Source organism: Aquila chrysaetos, chromosome Z (assembly GCF_900496995.4).
Source record: "Aquila chrysaetos chrysaetos chromosome Z, bAquChr1.4, whole genome shotgun sequence".
In the NCBI taxonomy this organism is placed as follows: Eukaryota; Metazoa; Chordata; class Aves; order Accipitriformes; family Accipitridae; genus Aquila; species Aquila chrysaetos.
In genome coordinates this window covers 63559568-63582780 of record NC_044030.1, presented here as the reverse complement: position 1 = coordinate 63582780, position 23213 = coordinate 63559568, and the positions used below count along the sequence as shown (strand labels likewise).

At 38.7% G+C, this 23213-nt stretch overlaps 1 protein-coding gene across 8 annotated transcripts in view; it reads left to right on the top strand.

Annotated features, from left to right (window-relative positions):
• MAST4 (microtubule associated serine/threonine kinase family member 4) overlaps positions 1-23213 on the top strand; it is a 313563-nt gene that overhangs the window by 59712 nt on the left and 230638 nt on the right. For all 8 annotated transcript variants that reach the window (XM_041120871.1, XM_030004201.2, XM_041120872.1 and 5 more), the window contains exons 2-3: positions 5939-6092; positions 22018-22139. In XM_041120871.1, coding sequence (XP_040976805.1) covers positions 5939-6092; positions 22018-22139 — 276 coding nt within the window. The remainder of the gene's footprint in view (positions 1-5938; positions 6093-22017; positions 22140-23213) is intronic.

Sequence of the window (23213 nt, the reverse complement as noted above, 5' to 3'; positions counted from 1 at the left end):
ACAACGTACTTAGGAGTAGAATTTTATTTTGGGACTCGTAGTTGATAATGAAAAAAACTAAGCAGTAAAAATATGCTAGATATTTTCTGCTTTCAGTGCACTATATGTGAGAGTTTTCAGGTGATGTATCTCTCTTGGATTGGTGCCTGACTGGGGGAGGCTTAAAATGGGTGACAGCACACAGCCATTTTATGGAAACTTTAGGATTTAATGTGCATATATGACATGACCTGAGGTAGAGTGGAGTTGTGCAGCATTCAAGAGGAATAAATTAAAATGCTTAATAGAATATCTTTGTTCATATTTTTAAGACTAAATACTTGACCTGTATTTCCCAGTTTCTGTGAAAAATAGGAATATTGCCTATGGATTGATTAGGGGAGGTTGGGGGTGAAGTATTTTGGACAATAAAACCATACTGGGTGTTTCAAGAAAAGGTGAAGCTGAGCAGATGAGTTCAGTTCTCATTTCAATTTAATTTTTATTGGGGAAAAAACCCCACCCCATGTTCCAACAAATCTCAGCAGCTCAGAATAGCTTATTTTCCTTGTCCTAATGTTATCAGTGTGATTGTGTTACCTTAGCTTCATTCACCTTCTTGTACCACGGATTTCCTCTCCTGAAATCCATTATTTTCTTTCTGGCTGCCTCGCATCTCATTATGTACTCGGCTCAAATTGTACTTCTAAACACTGATGCTAGGTCTTATTTTGAACCAGTTGTCATGTCCTTAATTTTCATAAGGATATGTGGGCTGACATACTTGATGTGACTACTTGATGATAAAATCATCAAGCAGAGAATTCATTCTATCTGTAGAATAAATACATGATGGTAGACAGCTGGATATAATGCTCCTGGGTTTTTTTAAAACATGAAGATAATCCTTTCTGAGTAGGTGAGCTGTTAAAAGTCCATGGCTAGTAGAGTGTGAGAATAATTTTCTTTAGAAGAATGTAGCTGATTCTATTCACACAGAAAATGAATAGCTTCAAAATATGGAAAAAAAAAATTATTTCAGGACAAATTGATTCAGTCCTGATTCCCTGGAGGAAATTCCTGTATAACTGGAGGAGACTGTCACTCAAATTCCATCCATGTTTCTATAGGATTTTTAAATCTACATGTAGAAGTCTATGGTAAGGATATTTAGATGATTCTATTCTATGTAATTTTTAAGCCATTCTCCTCTAATGATACTGTCTGTTCCTTTTTTTGGAAGGTTCATGGGAGGGAGGGAGTGTAAATAGGGTTTTGTGAAAGGTGTTATCTAAATTTTACAGTGCTTCTGTAGAAATTCATCATACCTACAACAGAAACAGGCAGATTTTTTTATGGAATGTATGAAAAAATGGATTGAAAGAAATTAATTTTGTAGAACAGTACATTCTGCATAGCTTGGAGTTTGCCATGTGTTTTCTATCTTTCAAAGTGCCTTTGTCAGAAAGGAATTATTCAGTATTTAATGTTGGGGGAGGGAGAGTTTTTACATAAGTTAACTCTCCATGCTTTGTGAATATTAACAGCAGAGACTGGTGGCGAGATGTGTGCTGATTAAAAATCCCTCTGTAAGCAACCTGTACGCACTCAATGGCTGACTTAACTCCCTTTGTACTATAGATACAGGACAGTCAAATATACTTGTTTACATGTATGTTATCTTAGCTGTTATGGGTCTTTTTGAAGTAGTGACTTTCTGAAGTAACTTCTCAAATTCTTTTATTCCCCTGCCCTGCAATTCCATAGACAAGTGGAAAAACTGCCCACCGTTATCCCATTGCTCCCTGAGTCACTAACATTTCTTTAAAAAGAGTGTGGAGAGAAGTGTATGCTTGTAGCCTGAGTGCAGTAATAAGACAGTGGGCAGAGCATGGGATAGCCAAAACCTCAAAGAATAACATGAATGTCTGTCAGTTGAGAACTGCCTGCATGGATACAGCTATTGTATTTCTTGCAACTTGCTGTCAAGCAAGTTTCACTGAAGAAAAAAAAAAGCAATGCAGCCATCCAAACCCTGGTTCTCCTGTTGTGCTTGTATGCCGTACAACATCGACACATGTCCATATAGCTAGTAAGCATTAAGTAAATACCAATAGAGTGATGATTGTGGCTGGGCAAAACTATTTGATGTGCTGAGTAGAAGCAGCTTGAATGAAATTGTTCAAAGTATCTCTGGCAGAATTTTAACAGCCCTCATTCCTCAACGTATTTGCTTTGGTGTTGTCTTGCGGAGAGCAATGTCCAATCTGTAACTGATAAGACACACAGCCTGAACTTCCATAGTGTTCAGGTTCCCAGGAGGTCTTTCAAACAAGTGTTAGCAAGTTTGGATAGGTCTTGCTATTACTTATTTATTTAAGCTTGTTACAATCTTCTTGCTGAACAATTATAGTGTCATTTTGGCTGAATTAACCACTTTGTGATTTGAATATGTGCCATGTTACACCTCTTCAGAATCAGCTGTGTGTTCCAAGGAAGCAGGACCTGATAAAATGTTCTATTAGTTTCACTTACTTGGACTTGAATGCTCTGCCTGGCAGGAGGGAAGGCTGTTTTGTAGAGGACAGAAAGCCTCTTCATCTGCTTCTTGTAGTAAGGTCTGAAGGGGGACTAGAAAGCCTCTCTGAGTTGAATCGGTTCATCTAGCACAAGAAGTTATTCAGGGGGAGCTTGCAAGCCTGGCTACTTTCTGCAGTCTATTTCTCTCATGTTTCCCCAGCATCCAGAGTTGTTATGTTAATGCTCTTAAAGGGTATGTCCTCATCTATTCTTCTCGGTCTAGTACAACAGCAGTTACAATGTACAGACTCCTTTCAAATACACACTGTATGTTCTGTAGATCTTATTTTGCCCTATAGAAGCAAAAGCAAGCCTTTGGATAGCTTCAAGAGATGCTTTGTTGATATATGTGTAATTGTTTCCATAAAGCAGAAGTTGGCCATCAATATGAAAAAGTTAAATCTTGTATTTCCATTTTGTTTCTTTGTAGTGCTAGACCATATGTCTTTTGGTATACTTGCTTCAGGTGATGAGACACTATTCCACTGTAGATCCAGCTGAAAACCAGCTGACAGATCTGTGTAAGTGTTGTCTACTATATTAAATTTGACTGTTCCTGTATTAAAAAGAACTTCTCCTCCCGAGAAACACTTGGTGAAACCTAATATTGTTGTGATATTTTGGGCCTTAATTTATCATATGCAAGAATGCTTATTTTTGTTATCGCCGTGTAATAGAATCATGTTCTCCTTCAACAGAATCTGAATTTCACCCTGTTGTGCTTAAAAATGGAAAACTTCAGAAACTGCATTTCATTCCTGTGTTTCTCATGTCAGAGGATTGCATATGGACTTTCAAATTGAGGACATCATGTTGAAAAGTGTTGGTGGGAAGGATGTCTCCCCTCTTTCCCCTCCCTTTTTTTCTTCCCCAGTCCTGTTGCCAAGATCCTCAACATGTAGGATCACAGGCATAGCCAGTTCATGTGGGGTTAAAATTACTTCCTCCTGGCTGGTAGCTTCAGTCCCCGGCTGTGCAGGGTCTCCTGCATTTCTGTGCAAGTCCTTGAAGAAGTTTGTATTGTTGAGAGCTTGCATGCCCAAAGTTGGTGCTGGAATTGTATCAAACAGAAATTTTAGTTGTGGTAGTCACTTAGCAGCAAGGAGGTACCTTTGCAAGAGAATGCTGGCAGGGCATTGGTGTTAAAATGATGAGCTAATGGGGGTTGATATTTAAACTGTCTTAGATTTCAAACATTATACTTTTCTGAAGCTGCCAGTTTGGACAGAGGAAAAGCATCTTAAATATGAATTGAGGACCTGGACGATACTGTGCTGCTCTGTACTATAGCCCCATCTTAAAGTTTCTTCTGAAACCCTGAAAACTGTGGAAAAGGAGCACAGCTTAATTGGAAATAATGACTGTTGTAATTAGACTGCATGTTGTGGAATGCACAAGTCTGTTCACTGTGGGAGTGAGTTGAGCAGCCATGAAGGTTGTATACCTGCTTATAAGGGGAAAAGGTGGTAGGGTGGAAGATGCTAATTCTGTTGGGTAGACTTAAGTGCTAATATGCAGGGAGCTTAGTGGATTTGTTGATGATTTTTTTTCTTTTTTGTCTTTTTGCTGTTTATAAAGTTTTGATGAACCTCATGCCAGGAAAAAGATTTAAAATGGGGTTGATTGCTTTGAGATGTGAACCTGTTTTAAGAAAGTGCATGAATTTTTGCCAATAACTCACCTAAAGCCTTGATCTGATCATGCTGTTGTTAGATGGTTGGAGGCATTCAGAGTGGGGCATTGAGCAATGGTTGCCGTCCATCAGTCAATGAGCAGTCAGAGTATTTGCTCATAGACTTAAGTGAAGGAGTCTCAAAAGAATGTTCTTAGAAGCCAGCTGTTGTCAGTCATTGCCTTTTTAACTGATTTTTAAATTCACCTTGTGAGGTATCTTAGCACTTGGAAATAGAAATATGTGACACACCTGTGTTTGTGAAAGATAAATGGTAACAGTGGTCAATTAAATATTCTTTGTGACCCCAAAACCTCCTAATTTAGGAAATTGCTGAAGGCATGGGCTGTGAGTTCATCAGTTACTTCAGTCTGTCATGAACATGAATGAGTCTTAATATGTTGAAGAAGCAGATTCAGAAACCACTGTGTTTCTTGATGAACTGTATGTCTGTAAACACTTCAATAAGGTGCAGATTTAATTAAAAAAAAACAAAACCCAAACCACTAACTAACCTGAAATACTAAATACAAAAGAAACTCTAAACGTGGGATTCAAAATGCTTTGTGGGGCATACAGTGCTTTGTGGGGCATACAGTGCTTTGTGGGGCATACAGTGCTTTGCTGTGGGACTAACTGTAAGCAAAAATGGACTTCACTGTGCATCTTCATCAGTGACTATGGTGACCTTGACTCCTTCCTTTCAGTAGAAGGAGAGGATGAAGCAGTCGGGTATGCAGGTGATATGTAGATTATTGGCTGATAAGTCTCAGTACATGAACTGTAAAAATCTGAAAGACTGTGCTTGGCTTCCTAAAAAATTCTGGTAAGAATCAGGGTTTAAATGTTATAGAAAAACATTTGAGTGGTTTGCAAAATAGTGACACCATGTGACTGCATCAGTTTAAGGGGAAGGATGCTTGTAAAACTCTTTCTGCTTTGCTTACTTGCATCCGTGCTCTTTCTTCCTTTGCCTGTATTTGCTTACTTGCTTTTTGTTTTGTTTTTATGAATTTAATCAACTACTGAGACATTAAATGCATTGTCAAAACCAGAGGGGTAAAATGTTGAGTAGGAATGATGACAGGAACAGAATTTGAAGAATGGGGCTCTGTATTTACACTTATTTCAAAGTCAGTGTAAATGAATGCCTGTTTTATAAACAGGATAATTAAATTTTGTTGGTTTTTTTTTTCTTCCCACTGGTCTGTCTGTCAGTGTTTCCCTAGACTGGGCAGTGGCTTGCATTTTGATAGTACAGTGCCATCTAGTGACTGCTCACATGAAGCTGGGGAGAAATTGCCAAGGAAAATTGATGGCAAGAGCAGATCTCATTGGTTGAAAGGTCAGATGGTTCACAACTGCAAAAAGGCTGCTTTATGGAAGGTCGAGTAAGCTGAAGTCAGATCCCTTGTACCTTGAGATGGGGCCACTGCAAAAATTGCTCCTTGTGTGAGAGTGTGGTTGGAGGTGGTGTGAGCTATATAAAAGGAGGATGGCTTTCTTACACAGCCAGCCACAAAGCTGGCACTTGAAAAATTTTCAGTTTCAGTTAGCAATTTAATTACCTTAAGATCTTTGTAAACACTTTTATTTTTCCCAAATGCTGTCATAATATTTAGGTAAAAGTAACTTAGATATTTTTCAGTGAAGGTAAGCATTTAAACAGTATATTTACATATTTTTTTTTTCTCTGTTTCTTTGCAGCTTGATCACATATTGTCGCCTCCACCTATGCCTTTTCGAAAATCCAGCAGTCCTGAAGTCTCTTCTGGCCCTGGAAAGTCTTCTAAATTTAAGAGGCAGCTGAGTGAAGATGGGAGACAGCTCAGAAGAGGAAGCCTTGGAGGAGCTCTGACTGGTGAGTTTGTGGTGTATGTAACATCACCTGGAGGTTTAGCAGCTGTGGAGCTGATAGCACCTTGAGCCCTGGTGTTTGACTTGTGACTGAACTCTTTGGGGGAGGTGTGAGCTCCACCTGGAGTTTCTGTAAAGTCTCTTCCACATGGGTTCCCTGGTTGTCAGTGGGGTGAGCTCATGTTTGAGGCTCTGCCCCCATGGGGTGCTGATAAATTGCCAAGCACAGCCTGAAAATGATCCATTTCTTGAAATCTTCAGAAATGTGGCATTTATCTTGGTGACTTAGTTTGGTGCTTTAAGGGTTGTTTGAGATGTGCTAGCATGCATTCATCTATGGGATCACATACATCTTGTTTCCCCAAGGAGCTAAAGTGCACAGATGGTCCCTTTAGACTTGATTTCATTAAAGAAAAAAGCAATTTGGCCTCATTTATCTGGTGGAGTCTTTGCAGGGGAGGAGGGCCATTACCAGCTAGATGCTGGCTGTGGACCGCAACTTCTCAGTGGAGCCATGCAGAGGTCGCAGGATGCTTGAGAAGGGCTCAAGTCCTCCCTGCCCTGATAGTGTCTGTGGAAGATGCCAGATGCTGAAATTGCGATTGTGTTCTGGGAGCTGTATGACTGCGGTGCTCACTGAAGAGCAGTTGTTTGAGTGTGGAGTAAAATCAATGTGAAAGCATTGGAACAGGTTAACTGGCACTTGCTTTGTGTATTTCAAGAAGGGAATTTTTAAATTCACTAGAATTTGGCAATTAAATATATTCCTGAAGTTTACAATTTCTAACAGTTTGAAGAATTTCTTATGAAGAACAGGATATTGAGTACTTGGTGAGGGGGACAATAGATTTCAGTGAATTTAGTGGAAGGAATAAATTTGAGACTCAACATCTTGGTTTATCTGTTCAAGTGATGTTGATTGATATCAAAATCAAACAGCTGAAATTCAGGTTAGAGAAAGCTGAAATGGCATTTACTTGATGTGTCTGCCTTCTGTCTCTAAATTCTGTACAGTGTTCAGAGGTGTTTTTGCTTGGGGATAAAAAATGGTGCCACAATGGCTAGAGCTGACTCTTCTGCTATAAGTGCCTGGGAAGTGCTTTTAAAGTATTTGCTTTTCTCACTTCCTTCCTTCTCACTTCTCACTTCCTTTAGCTGTCCTTATGCTGGAAGAAGCCCCAAGAAGCTATTGCAATTCTCTTTGTAATCAGCAGCTCAGAATCACCTACAGCGCTTCTAATGAGGGACAAATAATTTTTTTTTTTTACCTGAGTAACTTAAAAAATTAAACTGTCTCATACTTTATGTGAAGGAAGGACAGATACTGCTACAGGAACTTCTTGTGTTATATCAGCACATAATCGTTGCTGTGATTTTTAGTGTCACTAGGGTAAGATGTGCTGTTTCCCTTGCAACTTCTTTTTTATGAAGAGTTGTATTATGAGGATATCAGAAACAATGTAAAAGTATTTGTCATCTGTATGGGCTTTCATGAAAGATAAGTGACTTACAGCAGTCTGAAGTGTCAATTTTGCTAACCATACCGGTGAACTATCTGGCTTCTCTGGAATGTTACTACTCTAAAAATTTGAAGTGTTAGACCAAACTAGTGTTTTACTGAAACTAAAAATTGCCAGCACACTACTTATTATTTCAGCAGGAGTTGGTGTGGGTTTTTAATTTTGTTTTTGTTTAACTTTCAAGTAGGGTGGTGGCCTTTAAAAACTGAACTTTCCTGTATAAGCCCTCCAGATAAAGAGGGAGAAAGCAGCTTAATCAAAAACAAATGAAACAAGTGTGCTCTGCTGCTGTAGTCTCTGGTCTTTATCTCTATTCTTGAATTATTGCTTAAGGTCTTTCTAAACGGAAATTGATATGCTTTTTGTCTGCTTGCAATGTGTTGTGCAGGGCTTCATGTCAGGATTTGGGAATATAGTGTGCAACGATGTTAAACTGCTTTATTACTAATGCACTTTAAATGAACCTGAATACTCTAAGGCTTTGGTATCTTAAAGTAGTTTAAATATCTTAACAGCTTTCATGATATTGATTAAATTAATCAAAGTCATTCTGATGACAGAAGGTTCTTAATATTCTTTTGGGATTTTTTTTTTTTTAAATTGATTTTAAAGAAACCACTGCAGATAGACAACTATTTTCTAGAATTTTTTAAAATGCTCAGTAATCTGAAGTTATTCATTTCAGTGTTACCTTGGACTTGTATTTACCTACCTTTTTTTTACATACTTAAGGTTTTTGGGGTTTTTTTTGTTTGTCTGTTTGGGGTTTTTTTAAGTTTCTTTAATGCTTATCATTGGCTCAATGTTCTGGCTTGAAACTACAAGAATCACAATATAACTTAAAAAAAAAAAAAAAAAGGCAGGGGGGCTGAGGCGGTCTTCCATTAAAATGAGTGAGCTGACATGTACTTAGTTTGGGTTTACGTCTATGCTCACACATCCCCTCCCTAATTTCTATTTGAGTCTTAATGTTTCTGCAAAGATACTCATGGTCCATAAGGGGGAAAAAATATTTGGAGACCTGTCATTTGGAAAAGTACTTGATCTTCAATATCACTTTACACTGATTACTGTCTTCTTCTATTCTTACTTTTGTTTTGTGGCTTTTGATACTTTTTAACTTAAGTGCTAGCTTAACAATGGGTATCAGTCCATTGTAAAATAGTTCAGAAAGGTATTTTTAAAATTGTTTAAGGTATAGCCTCTACCTCTGTTGTTCAAAAATGTTACCTTTAACTCCTAGAAATACATTAAGTGGGAGTAAGTAAAGCAAGAGAGAAGACTCCTAGCTTACAAATTTGCAGAGTATTCCTATGCTGATGCTTGTTGCTCACTCTAAATGTTAGAAAATAAGTGAATTATGCTTTGTGTGTTACTTTGATTTTCCCTTTGGTGTTAAAAACACAATATCATTGAGCCATAAAGCATAAGTAGTATTAACAATAAAAACAAAAATAAAAATTTAATTTGTTTACGTAAAACAGGATAGTTCAAATCCTGCAAGGCTGAATACCAATAGAGGTAAATAGATAGAGTTTTTATCTCTGGGAATAGATCGCAAATAAATGAGTTTATTGGGCTTTACAAGAGGGAATAATGTTATGCATGACATACGAGAAGAAATAAAATCTATATTGTTGCAATAGATTGAATGAGACTTATAAAACCTGAAGGATTACAGTTACTGAGAACCTACTACTCTGAATTGGCTAGAGTAAATTACAAAACTCTTTATATAGGAATGTGAGAAAAATTGAGAATGATGTACAGAGTCTTTCCAGTGGGAAATCAACACAAGGGAGAGGAGGCTTGGAAACTTGGAGAGGTGGGATAGAAACTGAACTTACATTCTACACAGCTTCAGGCAAACTGGAACTCAGATTTTTTTTTTTCTTGAATTGCCCAGTTTTAAGCAACCTGGCAACAACACGTTTTCAGTGACAGGCAAAGAATGCTCTTCAGAGTTGAAGAAAATTAAATCAATGTTTTTGAGAATAAACCTACTATTGCTTCCTGCTGAAAATTGCTAGGGAACCACTGATAGTAAATAAAGTTTGGCCAAGAAAAGAAATGAATACTGCTTCCTGGAGACACCATGCTATTATATTTTTGGAAAAGTCACTTCAGTCTAATTGTTGCGACAGTATTGCTTTCCTTAATCCTCATCCCCAAGGAGGGAGAGGAGGAAGACTTCTGGAGAAAGTGAGACTGAATTTGGAATGAAAAGACTATATTGGATGTGGCCTGCTATTAGTGTAGCAGATCTACTTTAATAATTCTTGGTGTGAAGTGCTAGCAAGTACTGCTTAATAGAAAGAAAGGATGAAAAATAATATTTCATAATGGGGGTTGCTAAACATAAGCATTCGTGAGAGAAAACAACTTCAGAGTAAAAGTATTTGAAAGAAATTTATGACCAGTTCCTCTTTTAACTTAAAATGTGCTTCCGAAGGATTATAAAGTTTTGGGTAGCAAAACCACTTATACAATAATCAGTATTTGCCTTTCTCCTCTTCTGCTGCTTCTGCATCGTAACCTCTCTCCTGCCCCATCTTCCCCCTTCCCTGCATGCACACATTCCCGTAACAGCACTTGCAACATCCTTTACCTGGGAAGTAAACTGGAGCTTTAAAAGTTCTGCTTGTGCCACAGGTGGTATAAACCCACAATCCTTGCGCAGTTTGTTCAACTGTGGAATAAGCCCTGTCACAAAGCTGAGCTGTAGCTACTCGTTTAATAGCCCTAGGTCGAACACAGAGGGGAAAAAGATCATTGTTTCAGAAGGACGCTGGTGCCCTTGGCGTGCAGGGGTGTTGGAGGAGCACTGGACAGACTGAGAGCAAAGCATGGTCAAGTGAGGTCAGTTCTGTTCTTCTTGGGACAATAGACTTCTGTGCGTACACCTGTATTTAAATGCCTCTCGCCGTAGCCTTACATTCCCTTCTTAAGGATTCCTAACTGTGCACAGACTGGGCCTTTAAACAGGAGAAAAGATGTTTAATTAAAAAGCTGCTTTTCTGTGGTGGCTGGTTTTCTTGATCTCCACAAACTTCAAAGGGCTGTCTATAGTCAGAGGGTTTTTGGCTTAAATTGTCTACAGATTTTAGTTTTCTGTGTTCAGAGATGCTTAAATAGAATTCATGGCAGAAAGTAATGTGAAAGGCTGAGAAATTAAATGAGCTTTTACTGTGGAGGGGGTTAACCTAGCAAATCACTTGGACAAGCAAATTGAATTGGCCTTGCCTTCATGTCCCATTGCTGCTCTTCCGTTTGCACCGTGGTGTGCGGTGCAGCTCTGTTGGGTCTCCTCAGCTGCTCTGGTGCAGCATTTGGAGATTGCTATCTCCCTTTCTACTTCTGAAAGGTATGAGAGCATATTGCTGGGAAGAGTTTGTTATTTTGCAAAGTGCTGCGGCTAGCTCATTTGTCTCTATACTTTACTGATAAGCTCCACAGCTAGATATAAAGAAAAAAACCCACACTTTGTTACCTATAGTTTGAAATGCTTATCTTGCCTCCTGTTATCTCATCAATAACTGCCTGGAAACAGACTTCCTGCTGGGCTAATTGTCTCTAATTGTGGTAGGGCTGTTATCTTGCTAACCTTAAATTGATCTTATACAAATATTGGTGACATGACACCTACAGATTTAATTTTATAGAATCTTTAATCCAAAGATCCTAAAGCACTTCACATTAATGAAGTTACCTCATGATCTAGTAAAGAGTTAAAAACTGAGAAATCTTGGGATGTATATATTTTTTCTTCTCTAATATTCCTGCTTTGATCAGCTTTCCACCTCTGAGTCGATCAGTCATCCAAATATGCTTAGCAATTATTGCTATTCCCATGTAACTAATCTGTGGTTGATTTGAAATGAATTTGGAGATTCTCAGGCTGGTTTTTGCATCAGAGATTCATCACTCTACTAACACTAATTAGCAGAAAGATCAACAGCTTTATGGGCCATGAAGAACAAGCTGTTCTCTTATCCATGGGTTGGCATGTGCTGGCAGGACTTGGAAGGGGAGGTTTTCCCTGTTCATGCAGGGGAGCAGTTGGCAGTGGTAGAAATCCAGAGTTTTCACAAAACATGCTGTAGAATTTTGTTTTTCCATTAATATTGTTGAAAATGCAGATTAGCTCATTAGGCCTTACAGCATCAAATATTTGATAGAACTTGATGGATGGGGAAAGTTGGGCATAAAATCATGTGACTTGTACCTAGAAACCTCTTTGGAAATGGTATCTTCCCATTCTGTACAAATGCTTATCATAACTATGATGCGATTATTTTAGTGGCAATGTTTTTAAAAGCTAATTTTTATTAATGATGGCCGATGGGTGTAGATAAGGGGAAGTGTTCCCTATTTCCTCTGTGCAATATCAGTATTGTTTACTGCCTACAAGTTATGGGACTAATTCATTATGCATGCACCACTCCATAAAAAGCCCGGTGACTTCATAGCTGTCTCTGGGGATACAGTTTGGTGGGCTCTCTTGGCCCGTCTCTGGCTCTGGAAGCTGGGGATGTCGGGGAAGAATGGCTGCCAGTGCTGAAGCTCTATCAGACGTGCCATTTTGTGGGAAATTTTACTTCCTGCGTTTTCTTCCCCTCACATATCAGAGCAGAAGTATGTTTCAGAATTGCTTTCATCTCTGTGATGCATGACAGGACTGGATGTACTCAGAAAGTCTTTTCAGCTGCAGCTGCCTGAGGGCTCTCCTGGACAGCAGCAGAGGAGGGTCGAAGGCCAGCACTGTTGCTAACACCACTTGGTTCCTGCGTACAAAAGGTGGGAAAGTTCAACTGCCAGGTGGGGGTGATGACAGGCACGTGCTTCATTCAGTAGCACTGCCTACTCAGAGGATGTCCTGGAGTCTTATCACTGCCTTACTCAAAGGCTTCCTTAAAGCACCATACCATGTGTTAAATTTCTTCTAGAATTAGTAGAAAGAGATAGAAGCAAGCTATTCTATAATTATGACCTGAGAAAATGTTTTTTTAAAACATGCAGTATAAAGCTGTCTCCTACAGATGAAGTAAATATATTCTGCTATGAAATACGCATTTTTAAATGGTTCTTGGTGCACTGGTGGTTGAGATGACATTAGGTTATATTTGTCATTGTCAGTTACCTTCATTATTTAAGGCTTCAATCAACCTGCGTAGTTGAGTTGATTTTTACTTCCCTGTGCGCCTAGCAAGATAATTTCCATATACTTTGACATGTCTGGAGTCTGCATCATGTAATAGTCTGAGATGAGAACAGAAGATACTGTATTCCTGTCTCATTATTTTGCCTTTAACTCCTCGATTGCTGCTTAATCATGCTTGTATCATCAGAACATGAGAAGCTGATTGTTGTTGAGATCAAAGCAAACTGTAGCAGTAGAGAGCCTAATTAGCAGGTGCATTTGCAAGTTGCCTGTTTTGAAGGGTGGAGAAGTAGAGTTTAACCCTCTTTGGGACGCTTGTAAAAGCAGCTTGAAAGTTGCTAAGAGTCATTTGTCATAGTGGAAAAATAAAATGTGGAGAAAATTAATATGCATATTAAATTTCTGAAGTTTACGTTGTAGCTTCTTAAGAAATACCTCAAGAGCTGTTGAATTAGCTGGCTTAAGTGTGCTTAGCAGTGCAACTGTAGAAGCACACATGAAAGAACTTGCCTGGACTTGGTTAAATGCTTGGGTTTAACTAGCTGATTACCTACATCTGAGCTCTGTGAGGCTGCAGTCCTATTGTTGCTAGTACCTGAGCTCATTAGTGCAAAACTGTCTCTGTAGTGTATTTATAAATAAATTACAATTGCACATCAAGACTGCATTGTCTGTACTCCTAGAGGCTTAAGTCTTCCTTCTTCACCCATGGACTGTCTTGAGTGGATGTTGTGAAACCAATGGTCTGACCATGTGTGGAGGGAAATTGTACCTGGTTGCTCCAAGATGGATACTTTAACTTAAGTTGAATGTACAGCTTGAGAAACGTTTTAGATGAGGGAAAAGCACTTTCTATGCTTAATCCTTACAATGAAGGTTGAAGGCTTGAATGGAAAAGTTATTGATATTTTCCAGTGAAAACAGGGGCAGGCTTTTCTATTAGGAAACTTCACCTTTTGAAAAATGACTATAAGTATATAGTTACAAGTAATTTCTTTAATTATGTGGCTTAGCAATGTATATGTGAAACAAAAATTCATTGTAGGAACAAAAAAGTCATTGTAGGGACTGCAGAGAAAGTAGCGTGTTGACACATCACTTCATGCTTGTCATTTGTAATAGAGTAACTGGGTATTTTCTTCATAGTGCAATGGAAGACGTTTGTTTTGTATCTTATCATCATTTCTGTGAAGTAGGTAGCAAAAAACCAAATGTTGACATGGTAGAGAGTTGGGAGCCAAGAATATAGGCAGCTGGGCTGAAGTAGCTGTTCACATGGTGGTTGAACTGAGCAACAGTGAATTTTCTCAAGTTCTTAAAATTAGAGCATGTGTATTCTAGGTACGACTTGCTTGCAAGTCTGCTGGTATTTAAAGTTGCAGATAAGAGCTATCTCTGAGCTCTTGGTGTGCAGGATTCTTATTTTAGCAAAATTGACTGTATATCAGAAGGAGCAACAACTGTCTCATCATCGCTGAGATGTAGTCCAATTTAGTGTGCTTTTGGTAGCATCATGCATTCAGCCTGAACCTTAAATTCCTGTTTTTTCTCCTATTATCAGATTTTCAGAACTGGACCTTCAAATTTTTCTAGAACGGGTGTAAACTGGAAAAAAGGGTGAAAGGGAAGCAAGAATATCTGTGTATTAGGGTTATGTTGTAGAACGGACTGGCAGTCTGTAAGTTTTGGAGCTACATGTTAGAAGTATGGGAAAAAGGCTCTATTTGTTAGTAAGATAAAGAAAAGGAAGCAGCAGAATGTGCCCATCTCTGAGCTCACTGATAAAATAATTTTGAGTTGTATTTCAATAGAATTTGGGGGTGGGGAAGTAGAGTTGTAAATGATAATTTCAGGCTGTAGGGGTTTTTTATCATATAGATATCAGTGTCACTGGTTGGCTAACACTGCTATCGCGGTAGACATTTTTCGTATGGAAAACTTAAAAAACAAAACAAAACCCCCAAACCCAAACAAACCCAAAACCAAAAAAGCCCAGCCAAACAAAATCCCAAACCCAAACACTGCCCTCACCCCCCAAATCTAAATAAAACTAGAGAGATTTGTTGGTAATCCCAAATGCCTTTCAAATATTTTGTTGCTGTCACAGCACTTCAGTAATAGATTGCAAATCATCAAAATATAAATGTAAATTCAGTGAGTATCTGTTAGCAGAGGAACTTTGAGTAATTTCCAGATGAGCAAAATTCTGTATTGTCTTTTAAGTGTCTTTCAGTGAGAGAAATTTGTTCAAAGCATGGAAATTATATTTCTTTCTGGGAGTAAAGGTAACTGTATGTGACAACTTACTCTTAGTAATAATGGACTTATAAACAGTCTTGATTCTGAATCCCTTTGTAGTTAATGGAAGCTTGATTTTTATTTTTTTTAATATATATTTTAGACACAGATCTAAACCTGCATCTTACTACTTTCTGGTCCAAAACTGGATGTGTCATTTTCCTTTCATATTGATGAAATTTTAAGACAGATCTATTGCTTTTTTTTAAGATCATAATCTCACCCCAAAATTTTGCCTTTGTTGGGCCGCATTTTTCATGCATGACCAGATACCACTTTTTCATTTAATTTTAGAAAGTGAAACCAAGATAGAGCATTTTAAGGAGATTTTGTAGTGCATCAAAAAGTGAAAAATCTATAATGAGTGTATAAGGATCTTTTACAAGGGCTTCTTGTGCAGTAACAATGAAATTATAGTTGAGTCAGTTGTAATTGTAGGCTTGACTGAATAATGTTATGTTTAGTGGACAGATTGGTTGAAAGAAAAATTTCATCTCTTGCATCAGACTGGGATATTGGCATTGTCTATTAACTTCAACCACGTGCAGCTTAATAATATGCAAAATGTGCTAATTTTCTTAAGTTGTGGGCGATAAGTGAGACATGAATAAAATAGTAACTCTTTTTTGCCTGCTGGTAGTCATTTGAAATTTGGGTAAAGTTTGTCAATGCAGCTACAGTAAAATAAGGCAAAATATTGAAAAGTTTCCTAATGATGGCTTTAAATCCTTCCACTATTCTACTTTCCAATTACTGCTAATGGGAATTACAGGCTTTAATTCCCCCCTACACTGATATGAGAATAGACGCTAAAATTTACAGTGTCTACATCATTTACTACAGCTGGGCTGCCTGCAACAGTTAAATTTGAAGCAATAAAGCAGAGTGCCCTAACCTGATGGGAAAATACTAATGTGGGAGGCTGTTAGCCTTTCACCTGGCAGGTTTCTGAAGCTGTAGTGACACTTCACATATCTGTGGGACTGAAAGTGATGGTATGTTGCCTCCAGCTTTGGTTTCCACTTCCCACTGCTCCCACTGCCCAGGCCGTTTGTGTGTGGCCCTGGCTGCTCTGCGATGTGCTGGGGCTGCCACGGCTGCTGGGGAGCCCAGGTTGGCAGGGGGGTGGCTTCAGTCTTTCCTCCATTCACAGAGAGACCTGTCAATGAACTGTTCTGTCTGTTTTTTGGGAGAAAAGCATAAGGAGTAGGAAGAGAGAGAAGTACCCAACTGTGTTTTCTTTCAGTGCATTTCTATGACCCAGAGCGATCTGCAGTAGGGTGCAGTTTTGTCTGCCACCATGGCTTGTTCCTGTTCCCCTAAGGTAGCTCACACTCATAAGGCTCCCCCAAAGAGACGTGTGGAGTGAGCAACCCACTTGAAACTGTGCTTGGTGAATCTGTCTTGACCGCAGAAGTCAGTTCTTGAGATAAGATCAGTTATTTTTTTACTTCAAAGTAGTAAGGGACAAGAATCTAGCTTTCTGAATTGTTTTTTAAATAATCTGCACTTCTGTCATAAATATGTATAATTGATTTATCAAAACAATTAAGTGAAATAAGTATTTATTGGCCCTTGCCTTAAAGATGTCAGGATGGCAAGAGGCTATTTTGAAGGCTGTTATTTCACAGCAGCTAACATGAACACATTGATGTTTCAGTTCAGTCTGTAGTACACTGTAATCATATGCACAACTTCCACTTTGGACTAATTGTGTCCATAGCAAAGTACATACCTGTCTTCCATTTACAGTTGTGTAATGGAGAACTGGTTTTAATATTTTCATTAAAAAATATCTCCATCAAAAACTTTCAAGATGCTTCCTCTGTATTTAGCTTTGCATTTTGACTCATTGCAAAACAGACTTTCCAGCAGTGCAATCTACACTGTCCTAAGTACTTTTGTAAAGGCAAAAACTTACTTGGATGCCAAAAGGTTTCCTCTATCATATGCAGTTGTTAAAACGCGAGATTGCTGAAGATTTGAGACAAGTAGTTTCTAAATTTGAACTAAAAATGGAAGATTTATAGACACCAGATTTGAGCTCACTTAGTAATTCTCAGCCATGCCATTGGGATATGGATTTGAGAGGGAGAGAGGAAGGAGAGCAATGCTTTAGCAGTAGCAAAGATTTTTCTAACTGGAATAAAGCAAAGTCCACATTCTGTGACTGATCTTTGAGGAAGTGTATGCATTTTTTTAGTCTCTTTTGGCCTTACACAGTAAGGCACACAAGTATGCACACACAGGATGCAATAGAAGTAAGAAGTAACAAAGATTCTGTTTGGACTTTCTACAAATACGCATTATAAAGGAAGCTAGAGATATGAGAGGCAAGTTCAAGGGGAAAATGACACTGAACTCCAGTGATGTATTCCTGATGTCCAGCAACGATTATGTAATGCCATTAAACAATGCTAAGTTATTACCATTATGTAATCAACTTAAGTCAACTTTCATTGAAATGTGTTTTGATAAATGTGCTGGACTAACGAGGATTGCATTCAGATGAGGGAAGAGGTGCCATTGGTTACAAACAGTGTGGTGACTTTAGGCTGTCTTCATGGTTTCAGGCACAGGAGGTGTAGCAGAGATGCCAGCAAAGCCTCTGCAGAAGGCAATGGGAGGAAGTCAAAGGCCGTCTTGGGACTGAATGGGACAGCTGTAGGGGACCTGTATCAGTAGATGACTCATCTCTATCATCAGAACACTGCCAAAATGTCGAATTAAGATGGAAGGGATGAGGTGGAGTTGAGGTGAAGTCTTCCTCTCTGTCCCCCAGAAGTCAGTTCACTCAAAAAGGAAAGTAGCTGCTTGGAGCATTAAACTTGAAGGCAGAAATGAATGCAGTGTGAAAATCAATAATGCATTTCAGCTCAAGTTTTATGTGTAAAGCTGCTATTTAAATCACTTAACAGCGAGGGCAAGTGTGGATATGTGTAAATTCAAAGGGTTTTTAAAGAAGATGTAAAAGGGGAAAATGCATACAATTATGAATGAAACTGTAGCAGGAAAAAACGTAGTACTACTATAGCGGCAAGAAAAAGGAGGAGAGGGTAGTCTGAGGGGATTATTGATTTTTTTTTTTTTTTTAATGGAGGAATCCAGGGAGAGTTGCTGACTAACTCATTGTGGGCAGGGACTGTTCTGTTGTGTGGTGGTTTAACACAGTGGCACCCTAATGCCTCAAAGAAAGCGGAATGAGTTTTGGAAGAAATTTTTTTCTATAAAAAATGTTGATGTTCCATTTGCTTTTGGAAATGTAAAAGCCTCATTGCATTCCTGTAAAGTATGTCCAACTTTTCTTATTTTAATACGCATAGTATTAAAAGTACAGTTGTTATTTTCTGGATATTTTGTTGCAGTTGGCCTTCTTGTTGGTAACTGCTAATCTCCTGGTAGTATCTCTCTGTATAAAGGTTAGTGCTATTCACAGATGAGATTCTCTGTTACCATCTTTTTGCATAAGCCATGGCTATTTTTGCTTCTATAGAAAGCATATTTATTATATGCCATTTCTGTGTTTACAAGCATATATGGATGTGCTGTGAAAAGAAGAGCTGGAATTCTAGGCGGTCTGCTGTGCTTTGCCTTATTTTCAGTATGTTGTGAAATCTGTGGTGCCCTCAAGTCTCCTGTTTGGGTTAAGGATGGGAGGAGAGATCATTCCAGCCATCACACATGCTCATGATTTCACTGGCAATTTTGATAGTGTCAGATGCCTAATTAGCTGCTCCCCGGGCCCTCCAATGTTATTTTAAATATTTCTAGAGGTTAATCATGCAAGAGAAATAATGGAGTATTAAGTGAATTCTTACAGTGCAGACACTGGCCCTGATGCTGAGTTAATCTACTCTGCTTTCTTGTCAGTCAGGCAAAATCTTAGAGTTGAAGGAAGGGCTTAGTACAAGATTTTGTTGTCATAAAGAGTAGGATTGCCTCTCCTTTAGCCTCTGTACCAAAATATCATAGACTTTCTTTCAGATGTTTGAGCAAGATAAAACCAGTAAAATACAGATGCCTGTAATAGACAAAGAGAAAAGGTAGCTATTAGAGATGTTCTGTGTTAGCGTAGCCCTGCACATGGTAAGGTACAGAGTGCTCTACTCTGCTGCGTCACTGACATGAATAGGAATCACAATATTAGCTGTCCATGTTTTTGGGTCTGGCTCCCATTTGAAACAAAAAGTGAGTATAAGCATTAATAATAGCACTTATTTCTCATATGCCTTTCTTCTGCTAGACTTCATTGACTTGTTATTTAAACCTTTTTGGCTTGGGATTCAAACCTAAACAAAACTAGATTAATTTGTGGACAAAATACAAATGATTGCTTTCCATTTTTTTTCTTGGGAAGCTCAGTGGAATTCATCTGAAATGAAAATTTGTGCAATCTGGGAAAGGCCTAGTGTCTGACAATGGATTTTGAGGCTGGTTTCAAACCCCTACTAGGAAGTGCATTGATTGACCAGAGTGTGAAGCTCTTCCCCAGTTTTAGAAACAAGCATTATTAAAACAGATCTATTTCTTGCTTGCATTCTTCTTTGTTCTGAAGATCAGAGGAAAACTATTGCTTTCCAAGTATTGATTCCTATGATGATAAAATGCATTAGGAGTATGCTACAGTGATCAAGTTGCAAATTGTTTAATGTAATTTTCCTGATGGCTTCTAGAGTAGGTTAATACAGAGTTTCTAAGGGGGATTTGTGTAATGTATGCCTACTTAACAAAATAGGTGTTGCCAAAGCATTTTACTGGTGTTACATCAGTGATATGATGTCTTGTTCGGAGCTGTCTTGACTTGGCTGGAATTTTAGGAGCCTTCTTGCAGAGTTTCATTACAGTGTTTGTAGTCTGCATTCTAGCCTGGAGAGATGTTTCTAGTCGGGGGACCCAGCACTAGGAAATGCCTGGTTTCACCCCAAGAACCTCATCTTACCATTGACTATCAGGAGCAGAGTCAAAAAGAAAGTAAAGAAAATGCTTAGACCTCTTTTGATGTGGAAAGCATTAAAGAAATAGAACATACCCATTTAAATGCAAGGTATGTATAACTTAGTTTTTTCCACTCACTTTTTAATTATCTTTTTCCTACCTAGATGAGAAGGAATTAACCTTTTGAGGTGATAGATAGAAGTTGTAACTGACTGTATATGTCACTGGTATATTCCAGGATTGACACCAATGGAATATCAAAGATGTGGACGTTGCAATCAATGCCTTAAGCTTTTTATGGCATCCTTTCTGTTGAGGGTGGTGGGAGCCTATGTAAAAAGGTAACCAGAATTTGATAGAAACAGGCAGAGAGAGCAGATGGGAAATTAATTCAGTTTTTCCAGTTCTGGAAAATTGTTATCCTGGATAATTGGGCAAGAAACCACAGCTTTGTTGTACATTTTTCTTCTAGTCTCAGGCAAGCTGTTAGCAAATTGGGTAAAAAATGTCTATGGGTTCTGCTTTAGCAGTGTAACAAAGAACAATAGCACATTTTGAAGACTAATTGGGAAGCATTCAAAAGACTATCCTGTGCTGCTGCTTGGGAGCTTTCTAGCTTCAAAGGCGGTTTCCAGAGACCTCAGCAACTCTCTGTGGATCTGCTGTTAAAAATAAGGTTATGAAACTGGGGCCTTTGATTTTCTGGCAAACCTGTGCCCACCTACCAGGGTGCAAATCCTGTGTCAGTGGTCATGTACATACCCACTCCATAGTTCTCTGAGGTGATGAGATTAATGAGGTGGGAGTTAGTAATTTCAGGAAACAAATGTTTAGGACGTGTGGTTTGGAAGATGCTTTTCACTTGAGCTGCTCAATGAAAATCTTGCATTGTGTTTTTGAACCTAGATTTGATTAAAAAAAAAAATCTTTTGAATTGTGGCTTTGCATCAGCTTGTTGGTCTTCTAAGGAAAGTCAGTTGTTTTATGAGTGTGATTGTCTCACTTTTGCATAGTTTTCAGAGATAACTAAGAACTTAAGGTGGACGTATTTGCTAAGACCAGTATATAGCCTCTTGTCCTGTTTCTTGACAGTGGCTGAAAGTAAGCAAAAAGGAACAGTATCATTACATGCTTGTCCTCTTACTATAATTCCCTGAGTATTCTCCCTGCTGCTGGTTTGCCGCTCAGGGTCTTCCTGAGCCAGCAATGCTTTCTGCCTAATTAGTACCTGTGGGGAGACGATCCAGAGGAAGTGTCAGTGCTTTGATTGGGGGTCTGACCTTCTGTTGCACTGGGCCAGAGCTTGCCTGGCCACAGCAAAATGACACTGCTGGGCAGTGAGCACAGCAAACACCAAGGAGGGGTATATCAACCGCTCCGTGAGAGCCTGATGTGAGCGCTCATGAGGAATGGCTGGCCTGCGCCTTGGTGATCTCCTCTTACTTGTGATGCTGGGTACGGATACTTTCTTGGAGATTGAGTGATACCTATTAGATAGATTATAAGGAATTTTGGAACAGAAGCAGAATATTCTCCACTCGCAGGGTGGTGCAATTTTTATCCACATGGTAAGTGCCTTATTCCAATAAAGCTCACTTTGTGCCTCGGAACCTTATTCCTTCAAGGCGTAGATAGCAGCATATTTTTATTTTTATTTATTTTTATTTTTTGCTAGCCTTCAGAATTTAGGTTTCTTTGGTTCAGACCCGCCATTCTGGATGTTTGCATCTGTCATTGCATTAATTGTGTTTCTAGGTAGGAAAAAGGTACAGTTGTGACAACATGGCAAAACTGAATTTGCCTAAGAGAAGTGTAGCTTGTGGAACGGTGATGTGAAGGGCTAGCAAGTGAATAGCAGGAATTCTGTTCTGATGGAATCCCCTCTGGTCAGGGCTATAGTGAAAGAATCAAATGTTTTAGAATGGTAAGAGTGTTATCTTACAGTAAACTCTGTCCATTGCATTGCCTCATCTGCAACATCTCATATCTTAATGCACTTCTTCTTAACTTGACAGGCAAGTATCTGCTTCCCAGTGCAACTGGACAGCAGCTATGGCAACCTGCAGAAACCTCTAATCTTGTTCGCATGCGCTACCAAGCACTTGGGCAGTCAGCACCTTCACTTACTGCTAGTTTGGTGAGTAATTTTTTTCAAAGCTAGGAGCGTACAGAAAAAAAATCTATTGCAACCCTATATCTATTGGTGGGAGGATGGGGATCAAACTATTTCCACATCAACCTTCCATCCTTAGGCTGCATTTTTAAAGCACCTAATGCATTCATTCCTTCATACAACTTTACTTAATATGTTGAGTGCAGCTGAATAATGTTAATGGTAGCAGTAACTCTGAATTGGGCTACTGGATTTTGCATAAACTTTGAGCTGAATGTTGCATTAGTATAGCTGTTTGCATTTAAATGGTTTCTTTCCCCCCACCCAAAAACCCCCCAAAACCAAAAGGCGTGCTTTTTAAGACAGCAATAGAAAGTTACTGTCCTTTCTCGTGAGCATTCTTTTTTGTCAGTGTCTTTGTTTCCACTTTCTACAGGACTCTGTCCTCAGGAGAACATGGGTGTATGAAGCATGAGCTTAATTAAGTCTTTTGGATAAAGTGATAAGGAAGGAGAAAGGGGAAGAAATGCCTCATACACTTGAACCTTCAGCTTTTTGTTTTCAAGCATCCATTATGGTGCTTTGTGCTTCTGTATATTAAGATCTTAAGAAGTGTTGAAATTTAATGCAGGACCCCATATATCAGCCTATACTTTTCTTCAAAGAATTACTTTAATGAATATATTTCATGTTGTATAAAAAAGCAGAAGAGCTTTATTAATGTTTTCCCCTTCCCCTTCTGCCTTCTGGCTGGTTATTAAAACTTTACTGATCCATGTCTACTTTCTAGGGGAAACTTGCTTTTGTTTTTACACAATGTTCAGGTTAAAGGAAGCTATGATCAGACAATGCTGAACAGGTAACACCATGCCAGTTTTTCATGTCATATTGGTATGTAGACGTCTGGCTTCTCCATGAATCTATCTGAAATAGTATTTCACTTCAAGTGCAAAAAATCTGTACTTAAAAATGTAATCATTATTTCTGCTTAGTGGTGGTGTTAATTGTTAGTGGCTCTTTGGGGCAGATGTGGTTTATTGGACTCCATGCTTACTACAAACAGTTGATTCTTTTGGAAGTTCTGTGCTTTGAGCCCTA